At 48.8% G+C, this 20,895-nt stretch overlaps 1 protein-coding gene across 1 annotated transcript in view; it reads right to left on the bottom strand.

The window, feature by feature from the left end:
- Positions 1–17,382, bottom strand: part of GRIN2A (glutamate ionotropic receptor NMDA type subunit 2A) — a 372,891-nt gene extending 355,509 nt beyond the window's left edge. The window contains exons 1-3 of the mRNA XM_058711579.1: positions 16,493–17,382; positions 15,727–15,917; positions 13,858–14,289 (exon numbers count right to left, since the gene is read on the bottom strand). Of these exons, the coding sequence (XP_058567562.1) occupies positions 13,858–14,271 (414 nt within the window). The 5' untranslated portion in view covers positions 14,272–14,289; positions 15,727–15,917; positions 16,493–17,382. The remainder of the gene's footprint in view (positions 1–13,857; positions 14,290–15,726; positions 15,918–16,492) is intronic.
- Between the last annotated feature and the right edge of the window lie 3,513 nt (positions 17,383–20,895).

Here is a 20,895-nt window from a genome sequence, read left to right as displayed (position 1 = left end):
GACACCTGACCCAACAGGGGCTCCGGGGGCACCTGCTCTGATTGGTCGTGATTGTCTCAGTTGTAACAGAAGGCCACAGACTGGGCACGGGGGGGGGGGGGGGGGGATTATTAGCAACACACATTTGTTTCTCACGGTTCTAGAGGCAGAAAGTCCAAGATCAAGGCACCGGCAGATTCGGTGTCTGAGGACAGTCCACTTCCCAGTTCACAGATGGCCGTCTTCTCGCCGGGACCTCACACAGTGGGAAGGGCGAGGGAGCTCTGTGGGCTCTCCTTTATCAGGGCACTTATCCCATTCATGAGAGTTCCACCCCCACCCCCCCAATACCCCCCTCCCAACACCATGCCATTAGCGTTAGGATCTCGACACAGGATGGGGTGGGCGGTGGGGGGACAACCATCCAGGCTGTAATAAGGATCATTCTATACTAATAAATATGTTGGAGATGCCCCCCACGCCTGTTAATGTCAATCCTAAATCCCTTCTGCTTTCCTTTAAGATCCATTTCACTTCCCTCATCCCTGCCATGGGAAAGAACAGCGATGACATACCGCCCACACAATATCCCTTTCGGATCACAGGGCAGTTACCGTCACAGTGTCACCCTGCCTTTGCTCTACTAGAGAAAGGAGCAAAGCATAGCACCACATCCCTACTGTTCACCACAAAGCCCGTGACATGAGCACATCCCAGGCCCACCACGGCAAGGTTCTCTATCTTTCCTCCTGGCATGTCACAATAGTCAAATCCCACAAAATAATTCTCTGCTGGGAAATCTCACATTTTAAAGCAATTCTTGAAGCAACCCTGATACAGACACAATGGTTGAGCAATGCCTAGTGACTAAGAATGAATAATCGCAGAACTCCCTGCCAGGCTTCAAAATATTTATTATTTTTTAGAAATTCAAATTATTTTACCGTACGTCCTATTGGAATCCATCATTTTCTGAGGCTTTCCATTCACACAATGAGAAATATCAAACAGGTTAAGATGTGCAACACCTAGGGACATAAAAGTCTGACTAAATTAAGATGCATTCTGCAGCAGGTGCCGTAAAAGAGATGCAAATTAAAATAATGAGATGACATTTTCACGGAACCAATTAGAATGACTTTTGTTTCAAGTGTGGGCCAGCGTTAGGTGAGGGAGCTACTTTCACATAGCTATCCGAAGTGTCCAGTGGTCCAATCCTTCTGGAAACCAATTAGCAGCATGTATCATGAACCTTAAAATTCTTCGCGCACAGTGACCCAGCGATTTGAGACGTAGGAATCAATTCAAAACCAGTAATCTGCAACTCAGACGTTTCATTATAAAGCTCTTGAGCTGAGGCGTTGTGTTTAACAGCAACGAATGTGAAGAAAGCTAAGTCATCAAGGAAATCATGATGTGTCCACAGAATGGAAAAGGTAGCAGGTAAGAACGCTTCCAAATAATCTGTAATGCTAGTGATAGAATGTAAAGTAAATTAGAAGCTATACATGAAATTATGTAACCGATATGTATCTGTGTGTACAGCAGGCAAAGAAGACTAGAAGAAGAAAACAAAACGACTAGAAGGAAATCCACGAAAATGGCAACGGTAGCTGTGACGTCCAAGGTGATTTTTATTTTCTTTATACGTCTTCCAATCTCTCACGTCCTCTAAATTGTACACTTGTTAGATTACTTTCATGTTAGCTGAGGTTTTTTGTTTTTTTTTTAAGAGTTGTGGGGTTTTTTAATGTTTATTTATTTTCAGAGAGAGGAAGCAAGCAGGGCAAAGAGAGGGAGAATCCCAAGCAGGCTCCGCATTGTCAGCACGGAGCCCGCTATGAGGCTGGACCCACGAACCGTGACATCAGGACCTGAGCCCAAACGACAGCACTGCGCGGGCGCCCCAGCTGAGGTTCTGTCTTTTAACAGCCTGTAAAATCCTCATCCTTTGGAGATATACGCTGACGTATTTGTAGATGAAATAGAACAATATCTGGGATTCGCTTTAAAACGATCCAGCTGTGGGGCTGGATGTGAAACAAGAACGGTCATGCGTCAAAGCCAGGTGACGGGGACGTGAGGGCTCACGCTGTTGTCTCTACTTGGGGACGTGTTTGAAATTCTTCACGGTAAAAGTACTGCTTTGAAGGCTACCAAAGGGTGTCACAGAGGAACGAAGAAAATAAGGAAACACCAACAGAAACAAAAAGGAGCACCAATGAGCCAAGGCAAAATCAACAGCCATCAACCAAAGTGCCATTGGGCCGTGAAGCTCGGCCTTCACCCAGGGGCTGCCTTTTTCAGAATCCCGCTGGCAGAAACCATGCCCATCACCAAGCACCAGAGCCGCGGCCAGCGGGTCGGTTTCTAGAGCCCCACATCCTGTCCCCTCTCCCCGTGCTGTGGCTCTATTCACCCGAGTCAACCAACAGCACGTTCCTCAGCCCTACAAATATCTTAGCTTTAAAACAATTCGCCTAGAAAATATGTTGTTGTTTTTCAGCCCGAGGACTACAGGCATGCACGATGACAGGGATTTCAAATGCCACTCACTCTTTCTGGCTAGAGTTTCCTAATTTGGAAGAGGCAAGCTACAGCAGGAGACATTCAGCCATTTGTGACAACAAAACAGAGATCGGCAAAAATCTCAATGTTTTGATTGTGAGAACTGCCATCCAGAGGAAAATTCAGGAGCTATCAAAACCACACTCAAGCCTGGCAGTTTGGTGGAACACGTTAAGGGGAAGGAAAGGCCTAGACTGTAGGCCGGCACCTGGGCCTCCATGAGCCAGCCTCCTCTCCTCTCTGCGGCTTGTCCTCTGCAGCCACGGATGTGACCTGCAGGGGCAGACACATGGGATGCCAGCCTCCTCTGGCCAGGAGTTCTCAAATGCAAATCGAGCCCAGATTTGACCTTCCAGCACCTTCTCTGACAAGCTCCCACCCTCACGCCTCTGGATGAGGCGCCCCTCTGCTATGTTCCCCAGCCCCCCTGAAGCTACCCCAATCACAGACGCACCACTCTGGACTTTAATTGCCAGTCTCCTCCAGCTAGATGCACATCAGAGCAAATCTGATCACTGATATATCTACAGAACATGTTGGGACAGGATACAGGCTCCTTAAATGTTTGAAGAATGAACATATTTATAAACCAATAAACCAATAAATAAATAAATTCCAAGGAGGTCTACGAATGAGTATCAGGGGACCTGTGAACCCCTAACAATTGCACATAATATTGAATGCATGTTTAGGAATGGGCATCCCTCCGGGGGGAGGTCCATACCTCCTATCAGTGTATGAAATGATCATGACTCCCCAGCGGGCTCACCCCAAATTATCTTAAATTTCTTGGGTGAGTATGTGGGCCTGGCTTTAAGGTGTCAGTGATTTGCACAAGTCACCTTAAATTCTAGAGTGAATTTTTATTTTGTTTTGGAGAAACAAGCACAGTTGGGGACCAATGGAAAATGATTAAACCTCTTTTTTGTTAAGTCAGTGAGACTTAAGAAGAAAAGATCCTTGTTAACATACCAATAGCCTGCAAAAGTTACAAATGGAAACAAACTACCACTCCCATTTCATATTCTTCCTCTTTGAACCGGTGACCTGGTCACCCCCTCGGAGAGGGGCACGTGTGTGTGAGGACCTTCCATGCATGCATTGAGCAAACATTCTGTCTCTGAATTCTATACTGTATTCCTTGGGTTTTTTTTTTTACTCTAGTTCTAATAAATAAATAATTTGAATATACCCATTTCCATCATATGGAATACTGTAACATTTGAACGCAAAGACAAAGCTTTTGCAAACCAATTCTGGATTTTGTTTCTTCCTGGGACGTGTGAAGGAAGAACAAAGGACGTGCCCAACAGTGGACGAGCACCCAGAGCCACTGCTGCCCTAAGGAAAAGCTCAAAATGCAGGGGGTACAGCAGACAAGAGAGAAAGATTTGGCAACTGGAAATTCAGAGAGGGTTCTGGCTCTCTCTTTAGAATATGAACGTAGTCTTACAATAACGTGTGCAAAAACGTGAATATACTTTCATAAGTAATCATGATTAACTGGGTGCGGTTCTAAACCGCCCCCCCCCCCCCGCATTTGGAGATCACTGGCAATTATTCTAAACATCATCTCTGGTAGCTGTGTTTCTTTGCCAAAAACATTCCCACTAGTAAATATGACGCCGGCTGACCTACTTATGTTTATATTTATATATGTGTGTGAGTTGATATATACATAGGTTTTCTGCTTTTCAAATACTGTCTACCCTTCAGGATGATGTAAAGTCCGTGGAGATTTGAGGTGATGATGCCAGGATCATAAATTCCTCCCCCAAGCCGGGCAAGTTTATACTGAATTACTCACACGCTTGCAGAAAGTGAGGATGTTGGTTTTCAGCCAAATCCAAGAGCCTAAAGTACCAGGACTTGGGGATTTAAAAAACAAAAACAAACAAACAAACAAAAAAAAAACCCACAAGGATTTGAGAGGTGCAGAGCTTCTGAGTTAGAAAGAACCTCAGAGGTGACCCCATCCAATCTTTCCATGAGTCCAACACCACCCCCCCTCCCCACCCCGATCCCGCTCCTGACAGACGACAGTCACTTTCAGCTCAGCCACGTCTGACAGACACTCATTATTCTCCGAACCATTGCGGTCTTTGGTCACAGACCTAATTGCCAAAGCTTATCTTACCATATGTCATTTAGATCCTACACAACCCTGAAGGCCGTTCCTCTGGACACACTGTCGTTGTTCAATATCTGTCTTTAAATATTATTCCCCCCCCCCATCCCTGCCAAACTAAGTCTATGGATCATGGTGTTTGTGTGGCTGGAGAGATCATCAGTTATACCGCTCAGCCATTGCTCCTACGCTTCTGCTAACAGAAGCAAATTTTGCTTCATTGGCAATTATCCATTCTTGGCGAAGAATCTTGATTGTTAATCTCTATCAGTGATGTTCAAGGGGAGGCATGTGACTCAGTTTTGGCCAATGAAATGTAAGGGGAAGTCAATTCTAACAGAAGAGGAGAGGGCCTAGAAGAAAGCTTCTTTCCCCCCTCCTTTTTCTTCCCATTTTAAAAGCTGACATGTGAAGATGTGATAGCTGGAACAGAAGCAGCCATCCCGTGACCAAGAGGAAACAGCAAATAGAGGCAAAATAGAAAAATGGAAAGGACCTGAATCCTTGGTGGGTTACCGAGTCACTAAATCACATCTGGGACTCCTTGCTAAATAAAAAAACCAAAACAAAACAAACAACAAAAAAACTACCTGTCTTAATTGTTTAAGCCATCATCGGTCAAACATTCTGTTATTTGCAGCTGAAAGCGCCAGTAACAACAGAAAAGGTATAATGCAGCTATCGCCTCTCTTGAGTTGGACATCATATTTCTAGACGTAGGGACTTCACTTTTTCTAAGAGCCATATCACTACTTAGAATCTGCTGAGCCTCGAGTGCAAGACGAACAAGCAAATAAACACAACCCCTGTGACTGGAGATCATAATCTCAAACGCTTCAGACACCGCACAATTAACATAAATGTGTGAATCTGGATGGATGTCAGATAACAGGGAGCAAGGACATTAAAATGCAGGCATTTTAGAGAGCTTATTAGTAAAATAAAATACTAATGCGCTTATGAGGCTGATCCAGTAGGCAGTCCACCAGTTCATGACTCTTGCGAAAACCATCCTCCAATCGGAGAAGCTACATCTCCCCCCTTCCTATGTGAAAGTGCCATTTCTTCTTAAATCCTCCAATGTAGTGAGTAGTACCTGACTCTAGCCCTTCAATCCGGACAGACAGTTCTGAGTGTTAATTCCATCACCCAACATCTCAATCAATTTAGGTAACCAAAATATTGACATCCAAATCCACTGTCCCTCTTGAACGTAAGCCCCTCCCCTCAACCTAATGGAGTCCCAGTCACTAACTTGAGAAGGCAGTAAGAGCAAAAGAACAGTGGATGAGGATTCGCTAATCAAATACCTTTGGGGCTGCCAGGTTCCCCAGGCTGTCACCGAGTTACTTCATCCTTGGCAGAGACCAAATGAGAGACTGCATCTGTCCACAGCCTAAAGCCCTAAGCCCAGCGCAAATATATAGTCCAGTCGGTGGAATTATTTACTGCAAGGCTCACGGAGACAGTCTCCTGTGGTGGTCATTTTCACCCTGGCCACATCTGATCTTCAGTTTGCCAGGATAAAGCCCATGGCAAGTTCGAAGAACTAAAAGCCCCTGGTTGTCCCAGGAAACTCATATTCCCATTCATGTTCATATTAAGGCAATATGAACCGTCTCATGTTGGACTCTCCACTTCTAACACATCTGTGGGATTCGTCCCCCATTTCTTGCAGGGGTTACCATGACATCGCCACACGACCCTTCAGCATTTTTTCTGGTGGTGAAAAAATGCAAGTGCATTGGACACAAATAAAAATTACATGATATACACACAATAACAAAAGTGTTCCTGTAATAATTATTTATTACGAGCCAAGCACTGAGCTACCTGTTACCTCATTTCAATCTTACAGCTCCATGAAGTACATACTCTTTCTGTCCCCTTTTTAAAAACAAAGGCATCGAGGCCAGGCTGGGGTCAGAAACAAACAGTGAGGACACTGAGACTCAGAGCCATTAAGAAGCTTTCTCATGATCAGCCAGCTGGTAAGTGAAAGCCTGAATTTAAACACAGACAACCAAACTCAAGGTTCAATTTATCAACCACGCTGTAATGACATTAACAAAATTTTTTTAATGTTTATTCATTTTTTGAGAGACAGAGAGAGACAGAGTGTGAGCAGGGGAGGGGCAGAGAGAGAGGGAGACACAGAATCCGAAGCAGGCTCCGGGCTCTGAGCCGTCAGCACAGAGCCCGACGCAGGGCTCGAACGCACAGACTGTGAGATCACGACGTGAGCTGAAGTCAGCCCCTTAACCGATTGAGCCACCCAGGCGCCCCAGTATAAGGACATATTTTTTAAAAAACTGAAATAGCAGGAGTCTACCACTCAAAGATAACCACGGCTCACATTTTGGGAGGTCTCTTGCCAGTCTTTTGTTGAAGGTGGCAAAAATTTCAGAGCTGGAAGAGGCCTCAGAGATGCTATCACCCTAAACGTCATTTCACAGGAAAGCCTAAGGACCAGAAAGGTGAAGGGCCTTTCTCTGGGTCACACTGCTATTTGGAAATGGAATTCAGGTCCTCGGACCCTCTGTCCAAGGTTTTCGGGGGCCTTTGACTCAAGTTGGTTGGTAGTGGCTTCCTCGAGTACCGTGTTGAGAAGGATTTAAGGTCCTTAAAGATTTAAGGCTCAGGAGATCAGCGAAGGCAGCAGTAAACACAGCAGCACAGATATATGCACATCATGAGTTTGCCACTTGCCAAGGAACAGCCCTTGGGAGAGAAGCAGAGTGCCCAGGAAAGGCTTTCTTAATAAAGACCAGCTGTATTCTTTACCTACACCAGGGTCTCAAACCCCAGCGCCTTCAGGGATGAGGTTCTAGCATGAATGAGGGAAGTGGGCAAGCAGAGGACTGAACATGGGAAGAGCGCAAGCCCTAAGAGGGTAAGGGTGCTATTCACCTCCAGCCGCCTGTTGCCTGCCAAGGGGAAGGGTGGGGCCCATGTTGCCAGGCCTTCTGAATTCTTGCAGTGAAGCATGAAATTTGGATTTTTAAAAATGTGAGGTCTCCGGGGCGCCTGGGTGGCTCAGTCGGTTAAGCGTCCAACTTTGGTTCAGGTCACGATCTCATCGTCAGCGGGTTCGAGCCCCGTGTCGGGCTCTGTGCTGACAGCTGGGAGCCTGGAGCCTGCTTCGGACTCTGTGTCTCCCTCTCTCTCTGCCCTTCCCCTGCTTACGCTCGCCCTCTCTCTCTCTCTCTCTCTCTCTCTCTCTCTCAAAAACAAACATTAAAAAAAATTTTAACTGTGATGTCTCCTAACTTTAATGCTGGCAACGAATCCAAATCTGAATAATAAACAGGGAGTGAAGAACAAAGAAAACCCACGAGCTAACAACATTATAACCGCTCGTTTTCACTATGGGCTTACCAGAAGCCATCATTCTGTACTGCAAACCCAAGATGCTATTTGTATGTCTTTCTCCCTCTCTTTCTTTCTGCCTCCCTCCTTCCCTCCCAGCCCCTGATCCCTTCCATCACTCCAGCTAGAGAAGCCTTTCCCACCTGGGGCTACCAAAAAGAACATCAACACTGTACCTTCCAAACCCACCAGAACACAGCTGCCAAGAGTCCAAGCGATTACCAATGACCCCCAAGGGCCACTTGGAAAGTGAGTCATGCCTCTCGGGGTGATGCCTTTTGCTGTCCAATGACTTATGGAAGGAGGGGTAGATGATTGCATCTGACATGCCTCATCGCAAAGGCTCAAGATAGGCCTCCTCACTCTCTCAGGAACTACCCAAAGCCTCCAGAGCAGGAGCTGAGTGGGTTCCACCAACGTTCTGGTGTGCACGTCTACCCTTCCCATGAGCTTTGAGGGTCTCACTCATAGCCTAACTCTGCAGGTGCCCGGTTACAAGAGAAAGTCCCACTTCCGGCTGATGACCTATTACTCAGCAGCACTACCTGGGCCCTTTATACGGAACACCCCCAATTTCTGTTAATCCCAAGGATGGCTAGTAATTATCTGCCCACTAGAAAGAAGAGGAGACTGACACACACCTATGAGATCAGTCAGCAAGTAGGGAACAAACACTGCATGGGAAGCCCTGAACCACAGTGTGGTAAGTTCATCTGGAAACTGCAGCAAGCTGGCATTGGAACCAGGGACTTGATTCATTCAATCAACAAACATTTGCCAAGAAACAAACGCAAAGGGCGAGATCAGCACAAGGTGCTGAAAAGAACACACACGCGAACCAGAAATAAACCTTAATAAAGGTGGAAAATAGAAATATTAGTCACAATGACTGTGGTATAAACAGAATACTCCGCGGCCATTTAAAATCATGTTTGAGAAGTCTATTTTATTAAATAGGATTTAAAGGGAAAATTCCACAAATACATAATCAAGCTTGAAAAAAAATGAAAGCAGGTTGTGAAATATAACCAGAGTGAACACACTCAGTAATTCCTCCCCTGCTCCTAAGATGCAGAATTTATAGATAAACCTTTAGATGTTTTAAATTTTACATAATACTGCTTGGAAATAAGACAAGGGAATCACGAATGAAAAATAAAGAGGACTCTCTAAAAATAAATGAATCAAAAGATGGGACTCTACAATCTCAAACAGGACTCAAAGTCACATGGCTCATGGGGGATGGGTCCAATATGAGCCAAGGAAGCAGAGGTCCCAACATCTACCCAGGGAATAAGAGGCAAAACTGGACTCAGAATCATGCTTCCAGGAGTCACAGTCAAAAAGGATGCCTCCGTCTGTGCCAAGGAGCAAAAATGAAGCAACTTACATGAGCCTGGGACCCAAGCGGGCACCATAGGATATACAGAGCAGAGAGAGAGCCCTGAGTTGAGCCGTTGACATGAGCTCTAGTTGAAAAGCACATATACCCTTGCAGACATAGGGCAGAAGATATCATAAAATCACCTTGAAAATAAGTTCACAAACAAAACATAGGAAGACATAGGAGACATTAGAGAACACACGAGGACATCCAATGATCAGAATCTGCAAAATGAAAGAATTCCTATCTGAAGAAACAAAGATGCCAGAGCAATCAGAGAAGGACTTCACGGTATTTTTTTTTTTTAATCCTCAAAGGGATAGAGGAAGAATTTACCTTCACAAAGTAAAAAGAGGGTTTTTAAAATAAAATAAAGAAGCAGGAAGGTATAAAAAGGGGCCAATTATTTCTCTTGGAAATACGGTGAACATTGGAAATTAAAAGCTCAACAGACAGGTAAAATAATAGACGAGATACAAAGAAAAAGAGCTGGTTAAGGCAAAATAATAAACCAGATACAAGTAAGAGTTGGTTAACTGGAGTACAGAACTGGAGAGACCTCCTCAAACATGACACAGAGAGATAGAGAACTGAAAAAAAAAAATGTTTAAGATACATGGAGAAACTACATACAGAGAGAACAGAGAAAATACTGGACAGGAAACAGCCAACAGATAATGGCTGAGATTTTTCCGCAATTAAAGAAAAACCTGAATCTTATGACTAAAAAAAGCCCACAGAGTGCAAAGTACAAAAACAAAACAAAAACAAAACATATATACAGCATAATCCTGAACTGATAACTAACTGAACACAGCTTAGAAGAAAGAGACCCCCATGTCCAACAGTGGCTGGCTGCTCCTGGTGACAGGACTTAGAGGGAAGAACTTTATTTTCTTCTTTAAAGGTTAATATATTTTCTAAGCGCTCTCCAGTGAAATGACATTATTTCTGTAAACTGTGGAAGAGTAGTATTCATTATTTCAAATACACATAAACACACTTTTTAAAAAGATTGTCCTCAAGGAACTTCCACTCGAGTAGAAGAGATGAGGTATGGATCGACACAACATATCAAGTCCATGCAGTAAGCGACACGGCTAGATGTAGCTAAAATCTAAGCCTCGTCTTTTCCCCCCATGGACTCGCTAGAAATCGAGAGGGAGGAGGAGGTGAGGGCACTGAGCAGAAACATGAAGGTCTAATGCATATGCCTGATTTATTAGGGGCTATTGCTGTAACCAGAGTTGTGTGCCATTTGGAGGGGATCAAAGTGGCCAAACCAAGATAAGATTAGAACTTTATCTACATCAAACATTATTTTCACCTCTACTTGAATTATATTTCAGGACCACCCACTGATAGAAGCAAAAATTAACGTCTCTACTGTAAATGAACATCACACAAATCTGCCACTTAACACATTTCAGTTATCAGAAGGCTTTGTTCTTTCTCACACGGGTCAGGTAGCCTGAGGGAAAGGTAAAAATGGGAGGGGGGGCATGCTGAATTTAACTGATAATCAAGTTAAATACCATTCTTATCCACAGGGGCACAATCAACTATCGCGCTGCCAGTTTGGAAGTGAAAACACCACAGGTACTTTCTGGGCTTTACCAAATGAACATCATCTTAGCGGGGAGACAGAAAGGCCTGTTCAGTCTGGGGAGATTCAGACTTCGTGGCCGTAACGCTGTTGGCACATTCAACCAAGCAAGGTGGAGTTTTAGGCAACATCTCATGGCTGCCTCTTCAGAGCCAAACAAACTGCACTCGGCATTCAGCTCCAAAGGAAACAGGTGGCAAAGGCACAAGCCAGAGAGATGTGCTACTAATATGGAAGGAAGGGCTGTTCCCATCTCAGATTATCTCTTTCTTTGTTTTAAGACATTCAGGTTTCTCAAAATGCCACTCTTTACCCACCTCCACCCAACATCACCTGCACATCCCACGTGTGGGGCCCAACATATACCCCAACATTATTATCTCCGCTCCCTTCTTTGATTCCCTGCCATCAACACCAACTTGGCCAGCCCCGACAATTCCCTTCACAATTTTTGAACCAATGGGCTCTTTCATTCCTCTCCCAATACCACCTCGTAAATCTCTCTCTTAACGGGACTTCTCTGAAAACGTCCTTTCTTATCTTCCTCTTGCATCTCTGTATTCCCTTTTTCTCCTTTACTCCGAAGTGGGGCCACACTCTTGCCCCATCCCCAGAAGGTGGTTTCCTTTGATAGGAGACAAGGATACGTCCACCCACACCCTCCCAACTCCCTTTCTCACAGCCCTTTAAGGGAGGAGCAGCCGCGGGTCCAGTTGGTCAGAGCCGGGCATTCACAGTGGGCAGGGTCGCCATCTACCAAACGGGTGCTCAACTCTGAGCCCCCTCCCTGTTCCTACTTATTTGCCCACAGTCAGATGGATAAAATCAGGTAAGAGCCTGAGCCACAGACCTGCCAGATCAGACCTCCCAGACTCAAGACACCGTCTCTAAGTCAGATTACAACAGATTTCTCCATTGATGGTGCTGGGCCCATGCCAATCCATAAATTTCACTTTCCACATGGCAGTACTATCTTTCATGTGCCGCTTTTTTGGTCAAAACTTCAGATGGGAGGTGGGATCAGGGGTGATATTTAGATCCCCAAATCACCAACCCCTGCCAGAAACTACAGTTCTCATTCATGCCTTCCTCAGACGACTGGTCAGTCCTTACGCACGAGCCCTGGGCTCTGATTCACTGCACCTCTCCATGGCTCACTATCTCCTATAAAATGAGATTAATTCCTTGACCCTCCTGAAGTTAAGATGACAAAATTAAAGGACAAGCTTAACTTGCTGGAAAGTGAGATCACAGCTTGAGACCGGAAGACCAAAATCTAGTCCCGTCACCCACTGTGTGGCCTCAGCCAAGTCTTTAACTGCCCGAGCCACCCACCCCCCACCCCCCCACCCCCGCTATGCCTCAGGTACTTCATCTGAAAGTTGCAGGATGCTCTAGGAGACTCCAGGACCTTCTCCAGCTCATACACTGGTGCCAGGGCACAGCTGTCCCCTACTTCGTCTTTTTTTTATCCCAGCAAGGAGCTCCCCAAAACAGAGAGGTGGCTGGGAAAATGCTCGGCTGCACGGAGGAATTCTGCTAGACGGCAAGGCATTTCAAATGAATGTCTAGTAAGATACTGCACTGGTTGTATACTTTGGCTGAATGTGCTGCAGCCCAGGAGACCTGAAAGAATTCATACAGTTCCCAAAGGAGCTGGTGGGAATTGCTGAGGCAGAGGCAGAATCTGATTTGATGAATATGAAAGTGCTTTGAGAGCGTCAGAAGGAAAGTGCTCTGACAAATGTCCGTTCATTCCATTAGCACGGCTCCCGCTATTTAAGGAACACATTCCAAGAAGGTCTCGGGACTGGGGACCACAGCACACAAGGGCAAGCTCCCTCTCCCCCCCACCCCCTGCTTCCGACCCCATCTGAGGCCCTTCCTGGGGCTTACAGATACAGGGCACCCACGACTCCAGTTTTTTTCTCCTTCCTCCCTGTGCTTCTCCCTTCTGATCCTCAAACCAGGCCCTCATAACATCTCACCCAACCTTAAAGTCTCTCCTCTTCCCCAAACCAACACTCTCGGATGGTTCGCAGAATAACCTTCTCTCCCACCCTAAACCGAGAGATGGGGACACACCTTGTTTTGTTCGGACACTATCCAAGTTCATACCAAAACCCATCCTTGGGAAGCAACCCCTCCATCTGACGTTCTGGGCGCCCCTGACAGCCCCACCCAGGGAACATGTAGGAAAATGCCAGGCCCTCCATACTCAGGGTCTACAGTCAGTTCTCTCCACTCGCACCCACTCCTTAGAGGAACGCTCTGCTGTGCGCCTGCACAGGACTTCTCAAACTCTCCGCCCCTCTTCCCCCAACTGCGGAGTCTGTGGAAGCCTATTTCTCTGCCCTTTTGCGCTTTACCTAAAGACTATGCGTTTTATTCCGTAACATAGCCACGTTTCAGCTTTTTGAAAGTAGTTTTAGTCGCTTACCGCAAAGGGGGAAAATGGACACTTTTCCACAAATCAGGTAAAAGTGACATTCTAGAAATATGAGTTGGAGGGTTTCAAGTGTCCCCAGGCTCACCTCTGTGCACTATCTGGAAACCTCCAAGCGTTCCACCACTTCCTCACAAATCTGCATTCACTGAGTTCTCCCTGACATACCCAAAGTGCCTGAGACCCTCAGAACCAAGGCAGAAAGCGTTTCCATTCATTTCTGGGTTGGAAAGGCAAAACCTGGCTTTCACCAGAGCCAGTGGCCACGACCCTCTCTCAGATCAAAACAGATGCCAGAGGCTCCCCAAGACCTGTGGTGGCTGTGGTATGATCAGCACACTCCCGGGGCCTGGCAGCCTATCACCTCTCCCACTTACCTTGTCAGCCATGATCATAGATGCGCCCCCGTGGATGCCCAGGATGGGGATGAAAGTCTGCGAAGAGATAAAATCCAGCATCTGAGCCACGGCCTCCTGGTCGGTGTCGTCCCCAAACACAAGGCCATGGATGCGCGCCCCAGACATGAGGTCGCACACATGTGTGATGAGGCTCTTGGGGTCCGTGCGGTTCATCAGCAGGGCCACCACGTTCACGTCCAGGGGCAACCCTGCTGCCTGCTCGGGGCCCCACAGGTTTCGCAGTTCGCGCTCCGTCACGTCGTGGCTGTGACCCAGCAGCACCGCAATGTTCAGCGCCGGGGGACCCTTCTCCGCCGCCGCACCCTGCGCCGGACCGCGCCAGACCAGAAGGGCCGGCAGCACCAGCAGGGTCCAATAACCCAGTCTGCCCATAGTCGCCACTTACGGTCCCTGCAAGGCGGAGAGGGAGAGTCAGGGCCGCGGGGAGCAAAGGTTCCAGAGGAAAGGGATTACAGACCCAGCCCCTTGCTCTAGGAGCCTGGTATACAGCCCATCCCCAGCGCGAGCTGGCAGAGTCACTGACTCCATTCCCCATTCCCGCCGCCATCCACATCCCTCCACCCAGCTCTATCCACAACTCCAATCGGAGCTAAGTCTCCATCACTATCCCTAAATCCATTTTTGCATCCAGCCTCCGTCTCATCCCCTGTCTCCAGCCTCCTCTCCATACCCAACTCTGCCCACGTTTCCCACCACACCCCCAAGTTAGCTGTGGACCACAGCCCCTAAGCGTAGGCGCACAGAGCAAACCCTCCACCCACCCCTCTCCCACCCGACTAGTTCAGACCAAGTTACCGACCCCGCCCGCTGCTCAAGGGAGCCAACTACAAAGCAGCCCCCGCGTGCGGAGGCGGTGCCGAGACTCCGCAGCCCTGCTCCCGCGCTGTGCTAGATGACTGACCCCGCCCCCTCTGAATCCTCCCGGTACAGCGCAGCTCCACGCTGCACGCGCTGCAGACCCCACTCCTCTCCTGCAGGGTGGCCCCCACCAAGTTCACGGGAGTGCAGACATTCACCCGTGCGCCCCAGGCGCGTGGGGGAAATTGCCCCCCCCACCTCGCGCGGGGGTACAGTGAAGCGATTTCCACTCAACTGCAAGCGAGCCCCAGGACCCGCCCCCTACACACACGCATGCACACACACACACACACACACACACACACACACACACGCCCTCTCTCATGCGCGCCGCGTGCAATGCAGAATCCCAGAGCGGAGAGCAGGCGCTTCCACCCGTGGGCCGGCGCGTGGGAGCTGGCAGGGAACTGCGTGGGGGGAAAGGTAGGCTCCTAAGCGGCTCTCCGACGGACACGAACCATACAGACCCTCCCCAGGCTTTCCACTGCAGGTCCTGTTACCAAGTCTTAGATGCATGTGGGTAGTGGGCTGCACAACCTGACAGGCACGCGCGCCGTTCTGCGCGCAGCCGCAGGGCGCTGTGGTGGTGCCCACGGCCATCCGGAGTCCACACACGTCCTCAGTCGGTGCACACACATGTATCGCGCCAGGTGCACAACTGCGCGTGCCTGCAAATACCAGCACAGTCGTGCACGCGTGCACAGGCGCGCGCCCCTCGGGCCCGGCGCTGCTGGAGCCAGGGGAAGTTAGGGAGAACTCGTTCTGGCCGAGGCACTCTTAGGGTGAGCACAGCGGAGCGCGGAGCCGCAGCGCCCCCTGGTGCTCCTCCCGCGCCTCGCTATAGATAATCCCTCTCCCGCTTCCTCTCTCCCTCTCTCTCCTGTTCCTTCTCCCGCTCTCGCTCTCTCTCTCTGGTCGAGTCTTCCTCTTCCCAGGCCGGCCGAGTCCAGGTCTCCCGCTGGGACGTACCTGTAGCCGGAGAAGGTCGAGGATGCAGTGGGGCGCGCTGCGCGCACGAGCATCTCGGCCGCCTCAGCAGCCACCGGGTTTAGCGGGTTTCCGCATGCTGCGGCCCCCGCGCGCTCCCCTGGCTGTCCCGCGCTGTCTGCATCGCCCCCACGGGGGGCGGCTATCCCAGCCGGAGGCTCTGCAGCAGGGCTCTACCGGGGTGGAGAAGAGACGGAGAGGCTGGGTCAGCCCGCGGGCAGGAGAAAGGGGACTGGGGGGCAGGCTGCAGTCTGCAATGCTCACAGCCCCCTGTGCGCACAGGGGGCTCGACCGAAGAGGGGGAGCTGAAGCTCCATGCCCAAGACCCCCTGTGCGGATCCTCAGACCCCGTGGTCGATATGGAGAGCTCCGCTCCTGGGCGCACAGGAGAACCCGAGCCCCAGGTTCGCCACGCACGAGAAGCTAACTGGGCATCTCCACCCTCACCCCCTACCACCTCCCCGGCGCCGGCTGCTGGCAGTTGTTCGGCCAGGAGCTGCTGAGCGAGGGGGGGTAGGGAGAGAAAGAGGAGGGAATGGAGGGGGGTGGCTGGCTGAGTTTGCGATGAGCCGGCAGGAGAGGGGGAGGGAAGGACTCGGGCTCCCGCGATCCCGGATCCCCGAAGGAGGTGCGATCATTCCCACGCAACGACCCTCTTGCGGTCCTGCCGCCCCCTCCTATCCAGGCCTCCCACCATCTTTTCCCCCAAAGGGGCCTCCCAGGCCCCGCGTCCCGCGCCAGCACTCACCGCAGCCTCTCTCCACATAGTTCTCAGCAGTGGCCGCTCCTGGTCATCTCCAGGGCTGATGGCTGCGGCCGCGACTCTCAGCGCTCACCCAGCCCCATGCTCCGGCTAGCCCCGCGGCGCCTCCCTCCAAAAGCCGGAGCTCGGCTTCCTGCCCCACTCCGGACAGCAGCTGCCCGGTCCTCTAAGCGCGCCCGGGAGCCCTCTCCGCAGCCCAGGCTCCGGCTGGTGGTGTGCGTGAGGGCGAGTGTGTGTGTGAGTGAGTGTGGGAGCGCGCGCGCGTGTGGCCGGGGATCCCCGCGGTCCCCGCTGGAGAGAGGCGCGGGCGGGGGATGGCAGCTCCCTCTGGGCCCTTCGCTGCGGGGCCAGCTCGCCGCCACCAGGCGTTCAGCTCCCCATTTCCCGACGGGAGTCCGGAGAGCGCCCAGACACCCTGGTTCACAGCACTGGCAAAGCCGGGCTCCTGAGGCTTGCTTCTGCTGCGGTCGCCTCGGAGGAAGAGGAGGAGGAAGGCAGGGGCGCCCCCACGTCAACTTAGGGGACTTGTTCTCAGTCGGCTAGACGCAGCAGCCCCCGCGACAGCCAGGGAGGCTTGGAGCTCCGGTGGGCGAAAGCATCTCCCGCCCGCAGCCGCCCTCCCTGGAGGCGGGCCGAGGCAGACCCCGCAGTCCCTCGGCGGCGGCGCGGAGCACTGCCACCCTTTCCCGGGGCGCACGGCGGCCACAAGGCCAGGATAGGCGGCTGCCTGGCGAAGTGGGTGCCTGCGGCGGTGTGCCGCTGTCCCTGGTGCTGAAAACGCGCTCTCCGCCCGCTCCTGAGCGTCTGGTGCAGCTGAAGAATCAATTATTCAGATCTCTGCTACCGCTTCCTCCTCCCCCAGTGCCTTGCGCTGGGTACAGCAATCCCCCTCCACGCACAGGCGCGCCGACACACACACACACACACACACACACACACACACACACACACACACACACACACACACCACAGAATCTGCTCCAATGCTTCTCCCTGTGTCTCACCACCCCCGTAAGGGAACCCACTCCTCTGATCTCAGGGAGCCAGAATCCTAAAAGTAAAGACATCTCTACATCCCCCACTTGCTTCCTTCTTGTTTTCTAAGTTATAACAAAAGTCGCCCTGAGGCTGCCACTTCTAAGCTACCAGCAGGGGTGAGCCAGAGAGCACGGGACTGCCTGGGTGTGTGGGGCCTGGCTGGCTTGAATTCTGGCAACTGAGCATGAAAAACATTGTCAAATGAGCACCTTTGCCCCTTTTACACTCAGCCGTATCTCTCCTTCCAACTCCCAGGTCCCTGCTTTCCTTACCTCAGGCCCTGGAATCAAAGAGGCCTTAAATTATAAGAGGTTTTGCAATCACAGTTTTTTCTAACCCTGTATCCTCCACTCATCAGCTTGATATCACCTTTGGGCTTGCTATATATTTATCTTTCCTTATCAACCGCTAATCTGAAAAGCAGAGAAGAACAGTAAAAGTATCTATTTCTTAGGGTTATTTGGAAAAGAAAACGAGATAGCTTTGGTAAAGTAGCCAACAAAGTCCAGCACACAGTAGGTGCTCATTAAACATGAGGTCCCTACAAGGTGGTCTAGGAAGGAAGGGCCTCTTTCCAAGAAGGCTGAATACTGAAATGGAGACAGTAAAGGTACACAGTTCCTGGAGACCTATGGGTGCATTAGTAAGCGGACTGTGTACGTTAGGTTCTCTAGAGTCTTATTATTCAAAAGACAGAACGGAAGAAATTCTGAAAGGTACATGAAAATGGTGGGTTGTATGACATACAGCAAAGAATAGAAAAGTGTTTCATTTCTTGAGGCAGTAACTGGGCTGAGCTAGATTGAGTGAAGATGATCATTTCTTGGATTTTGGCACAGGTGCAGAACCCCGGTTTGGAGACTTCCAGGGAAGTTAGGCTCTTTGATTTAAACGATGTGGAAATTATATACAATAAAACACACATCTCTTAGGGCACCTGGGTGGCTCAGTCGGTTAAGCATCTGACTTCAGCTCAGGTCATGTCTCCCTCTCTGCCCTTCCCCTGCTCGTTCTCGTTCGTTCTCTCTCTCTCTCTCTCTCTCTCTCTCTCTCTCTCTCTCTCTCTCAAAAATAAACATTAAAAAATAAAAATTAAAAAATTAAAAATTAAAAAAAAATCTCTTAAAAATTCAGTTCAAGTTTTGAAATTACACGCATCTGGGTAGACCATCACCCAAAACAAGGTTTAAAATATTTTCATCACCTTCAGAAAGTGTCCTTGTGGCCCTCTGTTGTTAATCCCACATCCCCCTTTTAGAAACCATAATTTTTTTTCTAACACCATTTATCAGCTTTGCTTATTTTCAAACTTCGTACAAATAGATTCTACATTGTACATTTTTTGGTGACTGGCTTTTTTCACTTAACCTAATGTCTGGGAGATTCATTGATGTTGCTGCATGTAACAACAGCTTTTTCTTTGCTGTTGGTGAGTAGCTTTCCATTATATGAATAAACCACACTTTGTGTATCCATCTTTGATGGCTGGACATGTGGATTATATCTGTGGAGTTTTTTTTTTTAATTTTTAATTTAAAAAATTTTTAATGTTTATTTATTTTTCAGAGACAGAGCATGAGTTGGGGAGGGGGAGAGAGAGGAGACAAAGAATCCAAAGCAGGCTCCAGGCTCTGAGCTGTCAGCACAGAGCCCAATGTGGGGCTCAAACCCACGAACCATGAGATCGTGACCTGAGCTGAAGTCACACCCTTAACTGACTGAGCCACCTCGGTGCCCCTCTGTGGAGCCTTTTAAAATACAAGCAGTTGTGCCCACTTTACATCTTCTTCATCAAAATCTTCAGGGGTGACATGTTTATTTGTCTTAATTCCATAGGTGATTCTGATGGTGCCCTGGTTAATAATCCACCATACTTTCCATATTTGCCTATCAATGCTGACCGTGAAATAGTCTTTGATAAAAACTATTGGTATGGGAGACTTTGAAGTCATTTGTGACCAGACTTGCAGAAAGGTAGATCAAACTGATATCGTCTCTTTTGAATAGAGAAAGAACGCAGTCCCCCATTTGAAGGAATAGTCTGTCTCTGCAGACACAGGCAGCTACAGCTGCCCCAGGGTGGACATCTCCCCAGTGTTGAGAACTACTTAGGGTCAGACATCTGGAACCCCACCGTACAGGTGGAGACTGTAATAGTGTGCACGTGATCATGACAATTTGCCCAATGCTGTACTGCAAAAGCTAAACCCTCCACAGAGGTTAGGACACCGAGCAGGATTTTGCTACTCGACTTTCAGATGAAAAATCTTCATACCAGCTATGCTGACAAAGACTATGTGGGGGGGGGGGAGGGGAAAGCCCCCTAGTCACACTGTTCTGCAGTCAATTTTGCCAATTGGTTTGCTAGTCACATCAAAGTAACAGAAATTACCTAGTCTAGTCTTAAGGAACAAATTGTTTCCGCTGTTTTCAATCTCATTGATTTATCTTCAAAAGCTTTACTAAAGAAATGAGCCCCCCTGGTTGCCACTTGCTTTGAGCCACTTGAACTCTGTGGTTAAAAACCAACCACCAAATCGTGTCTCCAGCAGAGAAGCGAAATAAGCCGATCACTGATTGTGCCCCTAGTGCTACCTCTATTCTCAAGGGAAAGGAGCGAAGAATGGGAGCATTTTGACGCTGAAAGACCTTTAGAGACTCTACTGTATTGTGCATTCTGTTTTCAAATAAGTTTGGGGAGCTATCTTTTTTAAGTTTATTTTTACTTTGAAAGAGAGAGAAAGCATGAGAGGGGAAGGGCAGAGACAGAGGAGGGAGTGACTCTCAAGCATTCTCTGCACTGCCACTTTGAGCCCAATGTGGGGCTCGAACCCATGAACTGTAAGATCATGACCTGAGCCAAAGTCAGACGCTTAACTGACTGAGCCACCCAGGCGCCCAGTATCGAGTCACTTTAGCACGAATTCTGACATTAAAGGATCTGAGAAGTCCCATGGGTTAAAAACAATTTTTTTAAATTAATCCAGCAATATTCCAAAAGAAATTGATCATGGAAACTTATGTTATTCCACATAATAGCTGTTAAAATCCTATGAGAATTTCAGACCTTGACCAAAACCTTTATTTTGCATATGGAGAAAGTGAGACTAACTTTAGTACTATATGAGGCTAAATCGAAGGCAAAATTTGGAGTGGTATCCAAAATTTTTGTTTTACATGTCTACTGTATAAAACAAAGTACATGGGCATTCTCATTCTACAAGGTTACGGGGATTCCAAAGCAGTATAATACAATCCTGAGAGAGAAAGAGTAAAAAAGTAATTTAGGGTGGCCAAGAAGCCTAAACACCAGCCTAGCCACCACTGGTAGTCCTTGGATTGTCACTGGT

This window comes from Neofelis nebulosa, chromosome 18 (genome assembly GCF_028018385.1).
Source record: "Neofelis nebulosa isolate mNeoNeb1 chromosome 18, mNeoNeb1.pri, whole genome shotgun sequence".
Lineage (NCBI taxonomy): Eukaryota > Metazoa > Chordata > Mammalia > Carnivora > Felidae > Neofelis > Neofelis nebulosa.
This window is presented reverse-complemented; position numbering and strand designations above follow the sequence as displayed.